Source organism: Sander vitreus, chromosome 13, assembly GCF_031162955.1.
Source record: "Sander vitreus isolate 19-12246 chromosome 13, sanVit1, whole genome shotgun sequence".
In the NCBI taxonomy this organism is placed as follows: Eukaryota; Metazoa; Chordata; class Actinopteri; order Perciformes; family Percidae; genus Sander; species Sander vitreus.
This window is the reverse complement of record NC_135867.1, coordinates 9,515,990-9,536,597: the sequence shown is the minus strand read 5'-3', so window position 1 is coordinate 9,536,597 and position 20,608 is coordinate 9,515,990. Positions and strand designations below refer to the sequence as shown.

Sequence of the window (20,608 nt, the reverse complement as noted above, 5' to 3'; positions counted from 1 at the left end):
CCATTAGTTGATGTTTTGCTTCACATGAATTCTTTACCTGCATGTTCTATCACATTTATACTGACTGATATTCAAACCTAAGATGCCATTTTATATAGCTACATCCAAGTGGAAAATGCTTCTTATGCATCATTTTCCATGTAGTTTTAGGTCGACATATTTAGTGTTTTGGGAAACCCTTGGATCTTGGCATAATTTCAACTGATGTCAAGGCGGTGAAGAGGTTATAATGATGTTGGTGATTAACACAGTGTCCCTATTTGCATAAGGTCAAGTAAACATTCTTGATGTTTTAATCCAAGAAAACCATTTTGTAAAGACATGAAGGTAAAATGCAGGTAGACAAAATGTAAAGCAATCTAAAACTGACTACCATGATCTCACTATAGATGTTTCACACAACTACCTTTTTTATATAGTTGAAATTGATTCCTCCTAATCATAACCACAAGTAAACCACCAGGCATAGTCTAGCTGTTTATTAACCCCTTTAGTTATCTATTTTAACTGACAAGATAGCAACACAGCAGAGGCAGAACAAAGCAAGCTGCCGGTATGTGACCTTTCCATAAGACTGCTTAAATAATTGCAGTCTGAACTGCCCTGCTGCTGGACAGGAGGAGGGTAAGGCATGCACCTTTGGCTCAAGAGCAGAAATGAACTGCTGGTAAAGGGCAGGGAAGACAGAACAACAGGGGTTCAAGCTGAATGAAAAAAGATCATTTAAAGATAGTTATGAAGGTTTAGGATTATTTGGTCAAAAAGACAAGACACCAGACAAATAAAAGTGTTATATAAAGGGGGTGGCTAAAAGAAGTTGGAGAATATGAGAAAAAGACAAAGATAACCATAGTTGACAGAGAGAGAGACAGAGACCAAGGCAGAGAGAGGGAAGTTGAAGCCAAGTAGAGGAGCAGTGAATCAGAGAGACCAAGTGAGAAATGCACATGGGTTCTTCTCTGCCTCGAAGGCGGTTTCACAGCCAACATTTTCTGCTTGGTTCATTGCTGGAAATTCAATTACACAGACAACACAGCAGTGAAGCTCAGAGTTGAGTGTCTCTCCCTGAGATGGAGGACATGCGTCACCACAAGTTAATCTTTGAAAATTCCTGCTGGACATTATGAAAAAACACACACTCTTCCTTGTCACATAAATGGAAAAATGGAAATCAAGGCTGGGTATGGGTAAAGTCTCATACTCATTTTCAATCTATAGGCAGGTGATTAAAAGCCTTGCATTTGGTTTCCTTTTTTCCAGGATAAATGCTGCACAGGGAGTTGTGTTAATAAGCAGCAACGGTCACTATGATTGAGCAGACAAACAAAATGAAGCCATGCACATAAGCTCAAGGTCACATTTTTGGCTGCTACTGTTTAATCCCCCTAATAAAATACAAATAGTGAAATGCATAAATAAAAAAGGCACAATACAAAGCAACTGTTGGGCAGTCTTCAAAAAAAGCTGGAAAAAGTTCTCTCAGAAATCAAATGGTAGTCTGTTCTCTGGTTGGTGAATAGGGTCCAAACCCTATGTTATTAATTATCCAGACAATGGGGAGGTCATGTTTATATATAAAAGATGATTGATCCTGTTTTTTACTTAAAAGGATTTGAAATATGGGATTTTTTTGTTTATTGGAGACACTCTTCAGTTGTGGGCTACAGGAATAACTGAGGATTATTTAATAAAAAAAAAAGAAAAAATGGGAGGGACCTGAAGAACTCACGCTGACTCATGAGAAAATAATATTTTAGAGGACACAAGTTCTCAGCCCTCATTAAAAGACTATGCCAAAAAATACTCCAAACAGTCATAGAGGGAGAAACAGGAGACCTGTAATTTTGTGTTGCTGCTGATGGACAAATATATGAGTCTACACGTCTGCTGTGAACCAAAATTACAGTACACTGGATGCATCTGAGCTTGAGGTCTTGTGTAACACAAGAATGTTTCTTTGTAATGTCTCTGCATTTATTACTTTCATAACCCCCAATTTTCATAAATCCTATTATGGAGCATGTTGAAGAGTGCGCTGCATCGGGGGGTTTCTGGTAAGGTGCCCCAGGAAGCTCATGAAAGCTGTGTAAGAAATAAAGAGGCTTAATGAAAATCTAGGTCGGCAGCTGTAGTTGTTTTTTCCTCAAAGAATGCTGTTTTTAAAGGGAAAATTCAACCTTTAAATGCTCAGATATTTTTTAGATGGCATTAATCTGTGCTTAGCATAATTCATTTGTGTTGTGATTAACTGTCTTGTCTACTTTTACTGCACATTGTAGTAATAGTTCCAAACATATCTTTCAGTAACCCCAGGAAAATCTGTCTGAGCTACCTGAATCCAGTTTTATGTCATACACTTAATCACAGTACAGTACTCTTACAGATGACGTTATTTTTTTCTGTTGTAAATAGTTGAGCTAGTTTTATCTATGCCAGTGGCATGGCTCTAGCAGTGGCAGGGTCAGTCATGCTGTCCACCACAATAGTCCTGACTCAGATATCTCAACAGTTCTTGGATGGATTATCACCAGATTTTTTACAGACATATTGTACATCATTTCCAGACAATGATTCGGACTGACTTTGGTGATCCCCTGACCTTTCCCTCTGGTCTAGTGCCACCATGAGGTTGACATTTGTGGTTTTGAGTTAAATATTTTGACAACGATTGAATGGATTGCATTGAAATTTGGCATAGACATTTGGGAATTAAGGTAACTTTGGTGATCCTCTGAATTTTCAATTAGCGCCACCATCAGGTCAAATTTTAATTTGTCCAATACTTGGGTTTATGACCATATACCTGCAAAACTAATGACAATTAGTTTGTGTTGTTGAAATCTGGTGACTATAAAGGCCATAGAACATGATTCACATAATTTAATACTTATCAAACCATTCAGTGAGCCCTCATGCCCTGGAAGCATCTTCATTCATTGTGTGTTCTACAGTAATCTATCCAGATTCATTAATGTATCCCCCATATACAGCATATACCATCGTAGAAGAAAATTGATGCAGAAATGGAACATGGGGTACATCAACAATAATGGCATGCTTCTCTGTTCTTGGTGGATTTATGGTTTTAGGAAAGATCAGAGAATAAAGGAAGCAAAGTAATTGGTAAGAAAGAAAGAAAGAACCAAAGAGAAAATACAGAAAGCAAGAGCAGGACAAGGAAACAGAAATAAAAGTGGTCTTAGGTCGCCACTTGATCACAGCTTTCCATTTTCCATCATTTTCTCCTGACTGATGCAGGCCTGTCAGCGCTCAACTGTGAGGTGAAACACCCTCGCTCATTTCTGTTAGTTCCTAGCATCAGTGATCATGTGGCGCTGTCTTCACGCTGGGGAGGAAACATGGCAGCCACCCCCGCCACACACACACGCGCACTGTCCAAGTTCACTCTTATGTCAGAGGACCTGGACAGACACACAAGGCCCATATTGGAGTGTGTCATGTCTGCTTTGCTTGGCTTTATATCCTCAGACCTAAACAGAATCTTTGAATACATGAACCAGCTGCAGGGAAAGCTTCTCGCCTCCATTTTCTCCTCCTCCTTCTTTTAATTCTCTTCCTTTTTAACCACTTCATCGTCCCTGACCTCCATGTACCATTCTGCCATCTCCCTCTCCAAGCCTAATTCCCACTCCACTCATCCACTATTTCTTCTTTTTATATCTCATCTTCATCTCTCTCTTTCACCCTGCCTTCACCTCACTGCAGTTCCCTCCTTGTGCCAGAGCTTATTGAAGAAAGCCATGTGGTCGCAGAGGCCTGAGAGACAGATGATGATGATGATGATGATGGTGGTGGTTTGAATGTGTGTTTCCACCACTGTTCAGGCTGTTCGGAAAGAGTCCTGCTGGGGTGGCAATTTAAATGGGCTGAGTCATGATGCCTGAGCTGTGTGTTACTCTGACTGTGTGTCTTGGTCTTGTATTCTTGTGAAGTAAGGACACCCTGCTGTACTAAATTAATTTTACTTACTGTCGAAAAGAAGATTTAAGATTATGTCCATGCTGGAACGAAGCTTGTGCTGCGGCCAGTTCACCCAAAATAACCCGCAAAACATGTTTCAACAAACATATAGTTTCCGTTCTGCTCACTCAGTTTTTTTTTTTTTCTTCAAATCCAATAAAATGCTAGTGAATGGAAATGCATTTGTGCCGCTCAAAACAGTGACAAATGACATTTGGAAATCGGCAGCTTTCAGAAACAAGGTCGTGGATAATTCACAGACCTCACTTTAAAGAGTTTGCATCGGAACGTATACTTTATACTGAAAAAAGAACGCATCTTAAATGATATACATTAATATCCATTTTGATGGGGTCACAGAAGAAGAAGAAAGCACATAGAAAACAAAAATATCTGGCTAACCACTAGCCATAACATTACAAGAAAACGTTTTTGTGATATTGGTGAACTGAACCTTTAAATACTTGGACTGAATGATGTCAGTGGAAGGTCCACAAAGGGGAATAACAAAAGCTGTGGTTGATCATAGCAGCAAGTAGGTCCAAAGGTTCACATACTAGCTGTTTCGGAGCTTTGAACTGCATCTCACAGTCTTCATCAGTGAAACTGGCTGAGTAGTGTGAAAAGTTGGTCGAGTGATATCAGCTGGTCGTATGAGATCAAAGGCCCTGTGTCAGTTCAAAGATGGTATATTTGGCGTTGAATGGGAATGACCTCTTGAGCTTTCTCCGGCCATCCACTGACTCAAAAGCTCTGAAAAGCTAGTAAGTGGACCTTTTGAGTTAGGACTATTGTGTCACACATTAGAAATGTAGACAATAATGTACAGATGAGGATACAAGCAGTTTTTGGTTGTTTGCTTGCTGCTTTCAGTAGTTAGGGGTAAGGCTAGGATGAGAGGTTTAGGTGATGCGTAATGCATGTAATAAGAGTGCATGTCGGAGCCCTGCAGAGGGACAAATACAAATCTAATCATGGATCTGGATATTAAATCAAAGCAAAACACAGGGCAGAGAATTCAGGATGAATCAGAGAAAACAGGCAGAAAAAAGACAGAGTCAGACCGCTCCACTGGAGCATTTGCCCGTGCTGCCTCATTTTGACTCAAGGACCCTTGACTCACAGTTGAAGAATTATGCACGAGGCTGCGTGGGACCAAAGGAACACAGGACGCCAGCTGGGATAAAGAGACTCTCACACATGGCCATTCACTACCAGCACTGCAGCATACTTCATCCCTTCATTGCATCATTCCTCTCAGACTCTCCCAAGGTCTCTTTTTTGTGGTGGTTATAAACGCAACATCAATGGAATTTGAGAGGCTGTGTTGCAGAAAGGAAGGAAGGGGGAGACCACAAACCTCCCTCCCTTTTGCTCTCTTGTATTGATCTTGTCATCACCCAGATGCAGATCTTTACAAGTGACCCCCCTCAGGTCTGCATATGAGACCCTTATAACTTCTCTTTTAAAGGTGATCGTCTGCCTTTACTCCCTGAGGAGAAAGCATTTAAACTTTTCTCTGCTTCAGTGGTGTCTGGCTATTTTTAGGTCTGAAAATCTTATGGGTTTGACACATCGACTGTATATAAAAATGGATGGCCTGAGAGCTCCCCAAAAGTGAAGCCAAAACATGTACATCGCCCCCCGGTGGCTGGCTGCAGTATAGGTCATAAATCCCGCCCCCTCCATGTTAGCGGATGGGACATGGGCCAAACTAAAAAGTCAAATACATTTTTCCCAAAGATGGTTCCTGTCATTTTAGGTAGTTCTTATCATGCTGATTGTTCAAGTTTTCATCATTCTGATAAGTTTGGTTTAAATGAGTAATTTCATACCATAAAAACAGAGTTAAACGCCATGATTGCCAGCTGTGATTGGTCGGGCACGTGTATGGGCGGGAACTTTGATACCACGGCTCCACCCACTGATCACTACTGCGCAGACTCTGGCTCCAAAATTACAAGATGGCAGCCCCCGTATTTGGCTTCACTTTTGTACAGTCGTCCATCTTTATATACAATCTATGGTTTAACAGATCGAGGCTATGAGACAAGACTCATCTTAATTTGAGGGCACTTGGTTTTCAGCTGTCTGTCTCGTGCTCCTCCTTGAACATGGTGATCGTGTGGAGCCAAAGTAAACGCATCCACCACTTCAAAAACCAGATCTCCCCAATAAGGAAAATTAAACCTGGCAGGGGAAAGTCAGGCCAGGGAAAATATGACCAAGGGAAAGAATGGGGAAAGTCGTTGTGATGACCTGAGCTGACCTTCTGCATGTGTTGTCCTTTCTTTTTTCCCCTTTACTTTTGTCTTTTACCCAGTCGTATTCAGTCTTCTGTGGCTGACTTGTGTTTTTCTTTTCCTTGTGCTTTTCTATTATTCTAACAGTACTTTCATGGCCTTTGCTGTGAATAGTATGTGTTTTTATAATTCTCTTGCTTTTTAAAGTTCCTTGTGAATTCACAAATTGTGAAAAACAACAACTAAGTAACTCAACATATTGGTTACCAAATGAGAACAGCTTTTATTTTTCTGTCTGTATTCAATCGTGTTGGACATTGATTCATACAGTTAAGGGCAGAAGGGGAGCTGGTGGGTGAAAATCAAAGAGGACACACAGAATGAGTTTGGAACTATTAACCCCTATCCTATTTATCATTGTGAATCTGTATAAGAAAGAGTGCACGGATCTGTTCTCTCAGAGCACTCCTGGCAGAGCAGCTAGACAGAGGAGGTAGAAGTAAAGACGATCTGGTTAATATATCTTCAAATTTGAAAAGGTATTTCCAGGCTAGGAGGGAGTTTTACAGCTCAGGCTAGATTTTATCTTGGATCAGGCAGAAAAAACAAACAGATGAAATAGGAAAGTCAAACAAACAAAGAAAGAAAGAAAGAAAGAAAGGGTAGAGAAAAGAAAAAAATGTACAGGGATGATCAACATGTTGATGAATGTGTAGCAGCAGCAAATACTGACTCAATACTGGAGGAAAATAATACAGTTCATTGCCCCTGACCAAACTAGTGTGCAGCAGATTGTTTCTGTCTGCTGCTACTTATGTTACATTACATTTAAGATACTTCAAAACTGTTTCCAAGATTATGTCCATTGCTCAATATTTGAAGTGTGAGATTACATCCAGGTGTAAGAATGTAGCCTAATAACTAAAAATAACAGTCATGAGTCCTAACGTCATGTTTCAAGTGGAATATATTTTAAATTGCAAGTACATAACTGACATCCCTCTTCAGACTGACTTCCAGTATGAGTGCAACAGTGCTCTCATACTGGAAGTCATCTCGCAGCTTCCACTCACGCCTCGGCATTCACATCTCACTTATTATGGATGGATGCTACAATGCTGTGTTTTTGTCTTGCACTTCCAAAATGTCAATTCAAATAGGCCACTTCAGACTGAACTTTCACTCGCTTCAATAGGCTGTTTGTGCAGTAACCATTGAAACCAAACAATCTGAAAACATGAACACGTTTTGTCCCAGAATCGTGGAGGAATTGGCAGAGGAGGAGGGTATCATCCTACGCAGTAGCTGTTGCCCATCCACCATTGCCTCATAAGAGCGTCCTTGATAGCAACACCTCCGTGGTTCATAGCTGAAGCACTGCTCAGCCAATGCCGTACCAGCTGCAGCCTGATGACCTCACCTCTTTAGACGTTAACTCTCCCTCGCTGTAGGGTTGACAAATGCATGCACACACTCGCAGTTTTATGTCTCTGTGGATGGAGGTTTTAAAGAGAACCTTTAGTTACTCAGATGCCAGATGTCCTGGTGCTACCCTTTTGGAGGCTATATGCTTTCCCACTGAACAGCCACGCCATGGCAACAAAAACCTCCCAACCCAAAGAACCAAATAATTCACCCTCAGATCTTTCTTTTTTTATATATGGCACGTAAACTGCTACTACTTCAACACATAACTTCAAACTGTGAACCATTGTGTGAGTGATGTCATTGGAGATGAAGTTGCACACCATTAATTTCACCATACATGTGATTCTCTGGAAATATATGATGTGGACCCCTGTTTATGCATGCACAGTAGGCCCATTCAGCTGTAAATAATGTGTGTTATCATTGCTGCCAGTCAGTTAAGTCGTGTCGTTTTTTTGTAAGGAAATCCAACTGGAGTCAATTACTGTTAATCTGAGGAGGAGGGTAGGGAGCCTTAGATACCAGTTCAGCTATCACTAATTTTGAAAATTCCATGGCCCAAAATGCAATAGGTTTTTCCACTGGATAGTTCATACAGTGGTGTTATGCTGTGATGGTGGTTTTATCTTTGTACCAGTGGGAGGAGGCAGGAATGTAGCTGTATCCCATGCCTAATGTGAATACCTGCCAAATCCACATCCTCCCATATACATACTGGACATGCATACACTTACAAAGCTACCCGTGCAGTATATGACTTGTTAAATGCAGCTATGTGAGTTTTGGCACATAAAGAAGACGTCAGTTATTGGGATATCCTGTGACGCTAAAGGTGTCATCTTTCCCAGCTTACAGTAATTCTACAAGGGTTCGAGTGACTAGTGTCTTTGTTTTCAGTTTCTTTTTTAAACATTTCCACTCTGAAATAAATACACTTTATACATTGGCTCTTCTGTGGAAAACCTGTCAGCAAAAACATTTGTTTATACTTCTCAGCAGAAAAGACTGCATGCTTTAATGCTTGGGTGTTCGATGGCACAAGATTTATCTGACTCTCTCTCTTTCTCTCATGGGTATTGTCTTTCAGGTCGGGATCAGGAGATAGAGTGTGGTCGCCAACCGTTAGTGACGATGGCAAGACAAGCCCTTACATGGAGCCTGACTCTCAGGTAATCACTGTTTATCTGGATTTACCAAAGCACAAGTAACAAGTTTTTATTTTATTTTTTTCAAATTCACACCCACTGATCTGCTTGAATTTCTCATGTTGCCAACACAGAGTTTCAGTACTCGGATTTCGGTCAAGCCTTGGCTAAAAGAATAGTCTTAAAGTTACTCACCAGACCACACATGAGATTAAGAACTTAACGGTATAGTTAAATGGTGAAGTTTTTGGTTTGTCTCTTGTGAGACAAGCAGGTCTCACATATAAATAAATAAATAAATAAATAAATAAATAAATACAGGAAGGGGTTGCTGGTTCCAAAAATATTTTTGTGTTCCGATTTAAAAAGGTTTCTTTAACTGATAATCTTAGAGTTACTTAACATATGGACATGTGGCTCTGCTGGATGTTGTAATGATCCTATAGAACCTATAGAACATCAGTTTGGCATGGCGGACGTGTCTTAATACTACAATACCCATAAGCCTTAGCATGCATTGCTATGGAGAAGAAGCCAGTCAGAGTGGTAGCAAATTCAAAAATGTGTGAACACATTTGTGAACGAAACTCAGTGCCATCTTTGCTGTATTAATCCAAAATTGAATCAAGCTGCAGATGCTAATCCGTTTTTTTTTTTCAACACTGTAAACTTTAGCTTCCATCCGCAGCTCCACTAGCAATGCACGTGGCAGAATCTTAAGATTGTGATTGGATGATTCTTGCAGAAATGCACAGCAAATTCTTGGCTTTAAATCTAGGTTTTTGACTTGCTATAGCTACACATTTAATGTTGTAGACAAGCACTTCTACAAGCAAGGCGGCTGCTGGTGGTGACTCAGCAGCACATTTCTCTGGTCTGATTAATTTAAACTCTGTTTGTACTTTGAAATCTACTGCTTTGGATTAGGGTCCTTTGCTACCTACCGCATTAGCCACAAAAGAGGATAATTCACATCTGGGGTCATAACTTAAAAGTACAGTTCTCTGGGTGTTAGGCTCAAGTCTTCTCACTCTGTTTATATCATAAACAGAAACCATGGAAACAGACACAACATTTGATCCGTAACTTGCATGTACACCATCATTCACATGGTAATAAATGAGATAATGCATCCCACTGTTCACTGGAATGGTTTTGAAATAGTATCTTGATTGTTCTCCAAGCGTACGAGTTGCCAATCGGACATTCAAGGCGTGATGAACTCTAGCAGATGATCTTTTCCAAGTTTTCCAGTGCTGGCAAGCCAACAGGTTTCTGAGCACAAAGAGAATAGGAGGTGTGTGTGTTGTGTGTGTGTGTGTGTGTGCGCACTGTGAATATGAAGACTATGCAACTGAAACAGACAGACAAAGAGCATATTGTGGCTCAGACATGTGAGTGTCCATTTGTCAAGTATTGTCTTGGGGTAGTTGTGAAGTCAGGACTGATCTGTGTCCCTCAGCCCTCACTATGTCAGGGTTTCCTTTTCTAAGAAAAAGGGTGGAACAGACACACAAAGAGCTGGAGTGAAATATATCTGTCGACCCATCAATGGGAGTTGTTGATGCCTTACTGTGTATTCAGTGGCAGAGACAAAAGTGAAAGAGGCTTTTTCATATGTAATTCATCTGGGTTTTTTGTGGTCATGGGATCAGAATTATCATCAAATGATTTATTTCTCTGACATTAAGGATATCAGCAGCTTCCCAGGGGGCATTTAATCTATGTCCAGAAATGTTAAAGAAAACGTGATGAGCAGAAGATATCAGTGTGATATGATGTATACGAGTTGAACAGCCTCTAAGCAAGCCTTCCATGTCCAGCAAATGGGCAGAACTCTGCTGCAACAGTCTTCATCTCACAATTTCAGTACCAGCTCAGGTCTTGCTTTGATTAACATAAGGAAATACCAAACCTGAGTGAGAGAGGAACCGTCAGCAACAACTGTTTATACAAACACAGACGTGCATGACAGGGGGGGTTTGCGTGTGGGTAATACGAGTGGAGCAAATCTGTCTCTCTCATGCTCCTTTCTCTCAAAGTCTCCCCTTTTCCCTTCTCTGTATCCCTGTAACATCTTATCCAGTCCTTCCTCTCTCCCTTACTGAAGTCTAAAAATGTTCCCTGGCGTCTCTTTTAATGAAGCGAACCTGGATGGCTGGAAACTGCCAAGTCAGGGCCACTTTATCGTCACGCTCAGGTGGATCCTTCTGAGCATGAAAAGAGGAAACATCCGCTCCCTGGGGTCAAATAAAAGACCAAGGCTCTCTCTCTTTCTTTGTCTATTCTGACACCATAATGCCAATTGTTCCTCAATGGAAACAATATATTCACCGGGGCCTCTCTCACGCCATTTGAGCCACATCCAAACTGAGCTATGTGATACTGTTGGCCCACAGTTATTTCAATTATGAGCCAGTTTGGACAGCATGAGCAAAAATTAACTGAATCAAATCGCTGGATGAGGATGACAAAACCATTTTTGATTGTGCTGGCAAATATTTGAAGCAATGTGTCTGTCATCCACAACTTAACCTGCAGCTATGACCTGCAACATTAGGACTCTTTCTGAAGCAGTACGCTTTGGCTAGCAGGGTGAAAACTGAGGCATACCAGGACACTTCAGCTTATGTATAAAGAAAACAATTCCTCTGGAAATGACCGCAAATTTTTTCTGGCCTACACATGCATTCATTGCTGTTTTTACTCTGCAGAGTGACTCCGTTAACTTAGAATATTGCAATTTTTTCCCCTGTACAAATGCTTCTACTTGAGTAAAAAAAAAACAACAACTCCCAAACAGTTACGCCTCCCCATGACGACATTCTTCAGGATATTCTTTATTTACAGTTTTTTTCCAACGGTTTACACACGTTTTCAAAACTATGTCTCCTTTTTTCAAAACTCTACACACAATTCCCAAGACTGCACACACAAAATGCAAAATGTCTCACATCTCCTTCAAAATGAAACACTGCATTCAAAATATCATAAACACATCTCAAAATGAAGCATTTGCATGAAATGGCAAACACTTTTTTCATAATAGTAAATTTTTGGATATACCATGTACACACTGTTCTAAATCTAAAGCTCTTTTGTCTTTCGTAGGCCTATATCTACATTTACAATGTTCTAGAGTGAAAGTAATCTGCTGAAAGTGGTTGAAAAGTGCACTGTAAAAAACAATGCAATGTTACAGTAAAACAGAAAATATTTATTAGACAAAACATCAAGTTTGTAAGAGTAGCACAGTGTTGTATACAGTAGCATGAAACAAGAAAACAAAACTACAAACATATGTAAACCAAAGGTATCATTTGTAGAATAAAGAGTGTGTGTGTTGTGTGTCGTGGCGGGATGGTGGTAGGGGGTGGGTGGGGCGGGGGAATTGTATGCACAAACAAAGTCTGATTGATTTGTAATGCTGAAATAGTCATTAGATAGTTGCATGCAGTTTGGACACCATTGTAAAGCTACTCAAGATGGGCTTTTCTCACGGTCAGTCCGTGGTTGGATCACATGATCTCATCATCCTTCCTCTTCTTCCCTCCTCCTCCTCCTCCACCTAGTTGTCATCCCCTGTCTGTCCCTCCTCCTCTTCTTGCTCTCTGTCTATTGTTGGCATCCGTTCTTCAAAACAGGTAATCTGCCCTTTGACCTATGTATAGGCCTATACTAAAGCAGTGATTGGTTAATGTTCAGTTATGACATAATGTGTTTGCACATGTGAGGAGTGTGTGTGTGCCCTGGTAAATAGGTGTAGCATTTTGATTGGTTGTGTTTAGAAATGGAAAGCAAGTCACTTCCTGTTAGATTTTTGTGTCTTAAGTAGAGAATTGTGTGTAATGTTTTGAAAAAAGTGTTTTATGCAATTGAAAACTGAGTGAAAGGCTGAGAAATAGCTTATGGTTTTGGAGATTTGCTGTGTAATTTTGCACTTTGAGTGAGAGTTTTCAAAAATCGTGTGACATGAAAAGATTTTGTGTGTAGGCAGTTGAAAAAAACTAACGTATCACTTCTTATTCATGGCCTCTCTGGCTATGTTGGGAAATTCCAGTCTTGCTTGTGGGAATTAGCTACTGAGCAGGAAGTGACACATGGAAGCTATGAGGTGTTTCTGTTCACCTTGGGAACATGGAAGACTCTCATAAAAGTCGATGAGGAAATGCTGTATTGTTGGATATAATCGAGTGTATGACTCGATACTGTGGATGTTACTGTTTTTGCAGCGGCTTTCGTAGCCTCTGGGGAATTCATTCAAACTATGATGTATTTTCCAAAGAACTGTCTTCATGTCTTTGGGAAGACTGTACACAGACGACTGGATGTCACACACAACTTCCTGAAATAGAAATAATTTGATAACAATGGGTGAAATAATCTTGAGGTGTCATACAGTAAGTAAAACAGCAAGTGCATTTGTATGTTTGACAACCAAATTTAACTTAAGCTCCACCGTGTAGTTCTGGGAAGACTAATGAGTTATAATCAGATGCTTCGCACAGCTTCCAAATTTCATGCAAATAATAGGGTGCCCTTGAGAGAGAGAGGATGTCAAGGCGATATCAATCAAACCCCATCATTGGAGACTGCAATGAATGACCTACTGTACTGCATTGGTCCTGCCCACCTTTGGAAGCAGAAAAAAATAATCCCCCTTGTGTATACCGATTACTGTATTTGGGAAATGTGACTTCTGTGGCATTTATGCTAAATCACAATCACCTTTTTTTTTTTTTCATCAGAAGCCTGTCCATCTTGCCATGATGTGTGCACTTATTTGCATTTGAACAGTGATGTGATGCTCATGTTTTCAGAATAGCACGCCAGCAGGGTCATTCCAGAGCTGCCTCACTCCCTTCACTGTGAGAGGTTTGTCATGACCTGACCTCATCTGATCCACATTGTTTATCTGATATTTTCATCAGCGGTCTTAAAGTGTTAGCGGTCAAATAAGCAAATTATCACTTCAAGATGGAAACTACATCAGGTTCTGCGAGACGTCCTTCGATGAAATAATGTCTAGTGGCTTCAGCCTACATACTGCTGAAACATAATCTAATGCAGTGGTTCCCAACCTTTTTTCCTTGGTGCCCCCCCTACTTATGTCTAAGAAAAGCTGAGCTCCCCCGACCCCCCCCTTCAAAACCGAAGTTGAGGTAACTCTCGAGATAGAGCCTTACTTTCTTTTTTGATACAGAGGAGTTATCAGCACTTTTACGTTTCCTTGCCATGTTTCATTCATAAAATAGTGATGCTGTGGCGGCCTGTGGAGGTTTGGCCTACTAAGTAGACTGCCTACAATTTTAAGCGAGAACAAAAATATATAGTTTTTATACCGACTTTTGTATACATTATATATTCTAGTGTATTATCATAATTTGTTTAACATTTGCAAATATTTTTTTTTTTTACCTCAACCTCAAACCAGATAAAGACTTGCGCACCCCCTGTGATCTTTGCCGCCCCCCTGAGGGGTCCACCACTGATCTAATGCACAAACAACTTCAAAACCTCATCACATATCTTAAATCTGAACCTTTTTCTAATGAGAAAGACAGAAAGAAAGAAATGCCTCTGCCTTGTAAATGGATATCTCTTTGTACATCTGCCGGTACTACTTTTGGAACAGTTTTATGCAGAATTAAAGCAATACGGCCAGTTACTGACATTTCAGGTTTTCAAAATTCCTTCCCTTAAATTAGACAGTGGCAGCTTTAAGTAGGTGGGAATGGCCTAATGGTCGATGTTAAAGCCAAACTGTATTTTTTTGGCAAGTAATATCAGAATGCCATTCATGGCGGCTACCCTAATATTAAAGTGATAGCTATTGTGGCTGAGCACTATGGCCTTGTGGAAAGAATGAGGCCTCACAATGCGGAAGCTGAGAGGTCTGGATCACACGTCACCGAGGCTTCCAGGAGCTGGCAGCTGAAGGCAAATTCTCCAAGCTCACATTAATAGGAGCTGACAGATGGAGTCCTTGCATGACTTACAGACCGTAATTCTTTCACTGCTTGGAATTTAATTTTACTTAATCAAAAAATGTGTGCATGATACAAATTTGTTTTATCAATGGAATAAGGCAGTTGCTTATCAATATCTGTAATTTGCCTTCTAAAAACACAAGATAGGAATAAGTTGAAAACTTGAAAGAGTTCAACAGACACCAGAAAACGGAACAGAAAAGATGCATATTTACGCCGAGGAATGATGGATTAGAATGATAGAATTCGTGCAAAAACTGGATAAACATTAACACCACAAAGACCCTGAATCTAAAACAATATGGTGCCATTTAAGGGTTCTGAGTATTCTCATATGTTGCCAAATTATATTTACTGGATTCAATGCTACGTAATCCCCAGGGAATCTTGGACCAGTTTAGCATTGCTGGGAAATCTTTTGAGCAGCTCCACATTCATTCACACAGCAGGCCTTTTAGATCATAGACCTCTGACCCCATTTATTTGGTTGTTTGTGTTCACTAATCAGCCAGTAATCCACAGAAATGTCCAAATCAGTCTTTGGGTTTTCCTAATGGAGCCCTCCCTGCTCCGGTTGGCTGTCAGTGTGCTGGGGCGTGGATGGGGTCAATGAGAGCACTCTCTGCTGGGGTAAGAGACAGAGACACTGCAGCCGTCCAGGCTCATTCAGATTCAGTACGTCTTTCTCGGAGAGAGAAAGTCCAAGGTGGATAAAGTTATCGTAGCTTATTTGCTGTGTTGCACCATCCACTTTTATTTAGCCCTCCTCTGCAATTATTATAAGACAGGTGCCAAAGCTACAAATATGTCTTTTGAATAAACTGTGTGAAATGATTGGCCTTAGCAACCAAACTAATTGCTTTCTTTCACCTGAAACATTCAGTCTATATTATAATGCTCTAATTGACTACATCACAGAGAACTGAATTCAGCCCAGTGGTGACTTGGCACGGTCGGTATGGAAGTAAAGGTTCTGATTGAGAATGCATTTTATTTTAAATTGGATCCTACTGCTACATCCATCTTCCCTAGAGCATTTCTTCCCTCTCAGACAGGCTCATTGCCAGAAGCCCTAAAAACTCTACTATTTTCCGGTCTTTCTTCCCCCCCACCTCAGCTCTCTGCTACCTCCTCTCTAGCCCGTCTGTCTTCCTCCCAGAGAGGCACCCAGGGCTAGGCCCAGGGAGCCATAAAGGGCTGGTTTGTGTTTGGTTAGTGGTGCAGAGCGCCATGTGAAAAGCTTAATTTCGAAGGTCCAGGGGGATTAAACCATGCAGGAGGCAGGAGAAAAGAAGAAGGAGGCGGTGTGTGTGTGTGTGTGTGTGTGTGTGTGTGTGTGTGTGTTGTCATGAATTTGTGTATGTGTGTCTGGTAAGGAAGGCAGGCAGAGGTCTTGGCCCTCAGTTAAAGACAGGCATATGATTTCAATTAAGGTCCTCCACCTTTTTCTCCTCCTCCACCCCTCCTCCTCTCCTCTGTCTACCCCTCCCTGACCAAACTGTGGTTGTGGACTGAGGTACCAGAGCTGAAACTGCAGTCTTCTCCCATTCAAGCCCTTATTAATCATGGTAACTTTTAGTCAGGTTGATGAATGAAAGAGCTGCATGCTAAAGCAAACTTTCTTTTTTCTGTCTTTCTTTGTGTCTTTAGTTCCTTCTTTGGCACAGTGTCCTTCTTGAGCCATTAGCCATGCTTGGTTACTATTGTAAAACAGGTCACTGAAATCAGATTGCAGCCTGAAGTTATGTGCATATAAGTAGACAATGCTGGTTCTCATAAATAGTTACTGAGTTTGGATCTCTTCTCTCGTCTTTTTCCCCCTTTTTGAAGTTTTTCTTTCTCCGAGCCAGGAGGAATGCAGGCCAGATTTTGGAGAAAATGAAAGAGTAGCCATGCTCAAGAGACAGAAATTAGGAAATAGATGATCTCACAGATGGCCTTTTTTAACAATCTTGTTATGTTGAGTTTCTGTTTGAGATAAAACTGATGCTGCTCATATTAACTTTAAACTGTTTTGACTACATTGGGAAAACAAGATAAGGCTGCCAGGGGAATTAGGATGATATTGCAATCCCCAGATTAACTGTCACTTTAAAACAAAATCTCTATTAAACCTAAATGTAGTCCCGGCGTGAAAAGGTAGAATGAATCATTTTAATGAGACAGTTGGCTTACAGCTGATTTTTTTTCGTAATAAAAGGAAACCAAGCCACCATACCTTCAGAGCAACTTGAAAGCACTTACAGGTCCTGAATGTTACCAAACTGGCATTTTTATAAGGCAAGCACCAGATGTGCTGCCTTATAAATCTGCCATCCACTCAAAGTAAATATCTTTGCAACAGGCATGTGAGGCCAGAGAGAAAATAGTGTTATGAGAAAGACAAAAGGAATAGTTGGGGAGGGGGGTTCAGTTAAGCTGAAACAGAAGGAGTCACAGTCAGGAGTGTGAGGGTGAAAATGGGTAAACATGTACTTGCTGCTGACAACAGGGAAATATACTAAACAAGAGTTTTTTAAGGGCTACATTGGCCTTCCAGGTATGCACACACATAACTCTTCTCCTCTGGTTTCTCCCTTTTTTCCTGTTAAATAGTTTTTTTCTGTTTCTACAGTAAATCTGGGGGGGTTGTGAGTTGCCCAGATTGTCAAGCACATCGGTCAAATTTATGATTTGGGCCTATGTAAATAAAATAGATTTGATATCTTCTTTAGGACAATTTCCCCTCCAGTCAATAAAGCAAGACAGGAATGTTTTTTTTTTTTCTTCTAGTCCTTATATCACCATAAATGTTAACGTGTGATTACCTGTCCTCCTTTGCATTTTATGTTTGTACAGATTAGGAGTCATACATGTAATGTCTTTACTGTCATGTCACTGCAGGAGCATGTAACATAATACACTCTCAGGGATTTTCCTCCACTTGCCTCCTTTATTCTCTGAACACAGACATGAATAAGCTTGCCTGACAGTCATACAGTTATTGTACGGATTGTTATCTGCAGATTTAGCCCTTGCCTAAATATGACAAATGAGTAATTGGTTCTTATTAAAACTAAAAACACGTGTTGCAACGGTGATTTGTTCTGAAGATCTTCACCCTTCCAGCTCTGGGTACGTTCTCAGGAAATGAAAGACGTAAGATGAATCGAGCTATGAAATAAAAAAGAGCTAGGTTCAAAAGGGCACTTTAAAGAAAGCAGGCTGCAAAACATTAAAATTCATCCATTATCTTTTCCTGTTTAAATGCATTCAGAAATGTTCTTTTAAAGGAAGGGTGGAGAGGGTTCGGGCAGTAGCGAGGTACAGAAAGTAGTGAGATAATCATTAAGTGTGTATGTCCCAGGCCCAAACAAACATGCATCTAATCCAGCACCAGGGCCCCATCTTCAGTTGACCTTTCACTCTACCGTAGTGTGGACAGAAAGAGGGACACATCAGTACTATATCAATATTATTAATCAGAAGATTTTAATCTCCTGAGAAGCATTTTGCCACTGCCGAATCTACAGGAAGTTTGAAAGCGCTGTCAATGCTACATCAGGAAATGCTTAGTAATATCAACGTGACTCTATAAAAATGGATTTGAGGCATCAGTGATTTTATCAAATGTCATTATTCCTTCCATATTCACAAAACATGGTTGAGGTTGAGGGAACCTTTGATTAAAATCACATGAGGTCCACCATCTGTGCAAATAGGGCTAAAGATAACAAGTAGGATCTGGTTTGGCTTGTTTGGCCCTGCGGTGAGCACCAGGCTTCAGAGTGTCTGGTTTACTTGGAGAGGGAGCCACAGAGAGCTGGGTGTTTCTGACATCCTGCCCAAACAGGGTTTGGCTCTGGGAGAGAAACTGCATTGAGCTCTGACTCCCCTGCCTGCTTCTCCGAACTTTAACCATGAATGGCTATCTGCTAGCATTATGTTCAGAGGGTTTCTGGATACATCCATCTTCACTGTCCGAGGTTTTGGGGAAGAGTAGGAAGAGGTGGTTTTAAATTTCTCGAAAGCCATCTGTCTTAACTACAGGAGGCGGTACAATGATAGAGCCGCTTTACCAATTTGTGGGCTTGTTGGTATAGAGGAGAGGAGGACTAAAAAAGGGCTGTTTACAGAAACCTGTGTGTGTGGTCCAGGTGGGGGCCGAGGACAGGGTGACATCCAGCAGACCCATCTGTTGAAATGACAGGGGTCCAGTCTGGAGAAGCTGTGAACCTCTACCTCCTGTGGCTAAGGCACTTTAAACTAGCCCAAAACTCACACAGTCACACACACTCCTTCTAGTGGCTCATAGTTACAACAGTCTGACTGTCTCCCATCCTACTGCATTGCTTAACTTGTAAACAAGTCACTTTGTTTCAGCTATAATGTTTATAGTCTGAAGTTATGTCAATGTGCAACCCTCTTTAGTCTTTCAAAACTGCTGGCTATCTCTGAAATGCAAAGCACTTCTAGAGGTGGTGACATCATTGCAAGCAGTGCAATAAAACTTTATCTGTAAAGTTCAGTCTCTGAGACGGACGAGCCAGGCTGGCAGTAAGCGTTATCGCTGAAGTGTGCTGATAGCTGTGGTAAACACTGAGAGGCTCAGTGATGTCACTGTGGGTGTGTGCAAAGGCATGTAAAGGGCGTTGACCTCAGCATAAACACACGGAGTATACAGTGATGTGAGTGTAGGTGTCTGTGCATCTGTCTTGCATTTAGTCCAAAAGATTCTTGCAAACAGCTCCAGCAGAGCATATATGTGGCAAGAGTGTAGAAATTCTGCTACAGCGTGTCAAAACTAATAACTTAATCTTCTACAGTATCTCAGCCCGACAGCTTTTATAAACTCCTCAATCCATAGAAGAAGCAGCCAGGAAAAAAAATATATATTTTTTTTTAAATATTTACACCACACAAGTTAAATTGTTTTGACAGAAACATCTGCAGGAAATCTAATGCAAGCTTCTTCTCAATAAGCATTGCTATTTAAGAGGGAAAAGCTGTTTTTCCTTAATCCTCACCGCTGCAAAGCCTCATTTAGGAACAACCACTCGTTTCGCCTTTGAAGAATTATGGTTTTCTACTCAGGGCACCACTGGGCTTGTTTTCTCTTTTTACTCTCATTTCCTGAACGAAAACATAATGGTGCATACTGTAATGGGTCCATTACACTTTTTTCGTGCTCTTAACATTATTAATTATTTCTCTGTATACATGTTTGTCTGGCTTTACAGATTTTCCAGACTATTGACAATTAATATCTTGTTATGTTTTCTTTTGCTTTTTTCGTTATTTTTAGATGTGTTTAAATGTGTGTTGTTGTGTTTTTTTTTTTTTTCTTTGTAGAATTTCCGTCCCATCACCAGCGGATATGGCGGTTCCAGTCGCAAACCTTCGTATACCCCTGAACCCCAGTACCCGCAGGCTCCCCAGTACCCGCAGGCTCCCCAGTACCCGCAGGCTCCCCAGTACCCGCAGGCTCCCCAGTACCCGCAGGCTCTTCAGTCCCCACAGGCACCCCAGCCCACTCACCTGAATAACGGACACTCCAGACCCAACAACGGCCACAGCTATGGATACGGGAACGGAACCGGGCACGCTCAGTACAACAACCCAGCAGGACTTTATCATAATGGCAGCAATGGAGACAGATCTCTGCCAAGCAAGATGGGAGGCCTTAGCCTCAGCGCCACACATAGGTGAGGTGATCAAAGTGTGTGCTGGAATGGAGTGCAGAGAGAGTAAAATATAAACAGCACACTTTACAGTTTTGACAGTATTAGTAGATCAGTAGTTTATATTTACTGTAGAAAATCTGGAAATGTGTGCGTTTAAA

At 41.0% G+C, this 20,608-nt stretch overlaps 1 protein-coding gene across 2 annotated transcripts in view; it reads left to right on the top strand.

Annotated features, from left to right (window-relative positions):
* pdlim4 (PDZ and LIM domain 4) overlaps nt 1-20,608 on the top strand; it is a 46,512-nt gene that overhangs the window by 14,688 nt on the left and 11,216 nt on the right. The window contains exons 3-5 of one of the 2 annotated variants that reach the window (XM_078265533.1): nt 8,740-8,821; nt 20,119-20,232; nt 20,269-20,471. In XM_078265533.1, the coding sequence (XP_078121659.1) occupies nt 8,740-8,821; nt 20,119-20,232; nt 20,269-20,471 (399 nt within the window). Of the gene's footprint in view, nt 1-8,739; nt 8,822-20,118; nt 20,472-20,608 lie in introns of both variants that reach the window. The other variant, XM_078265534.1, reaches the window with a different exon arrangement.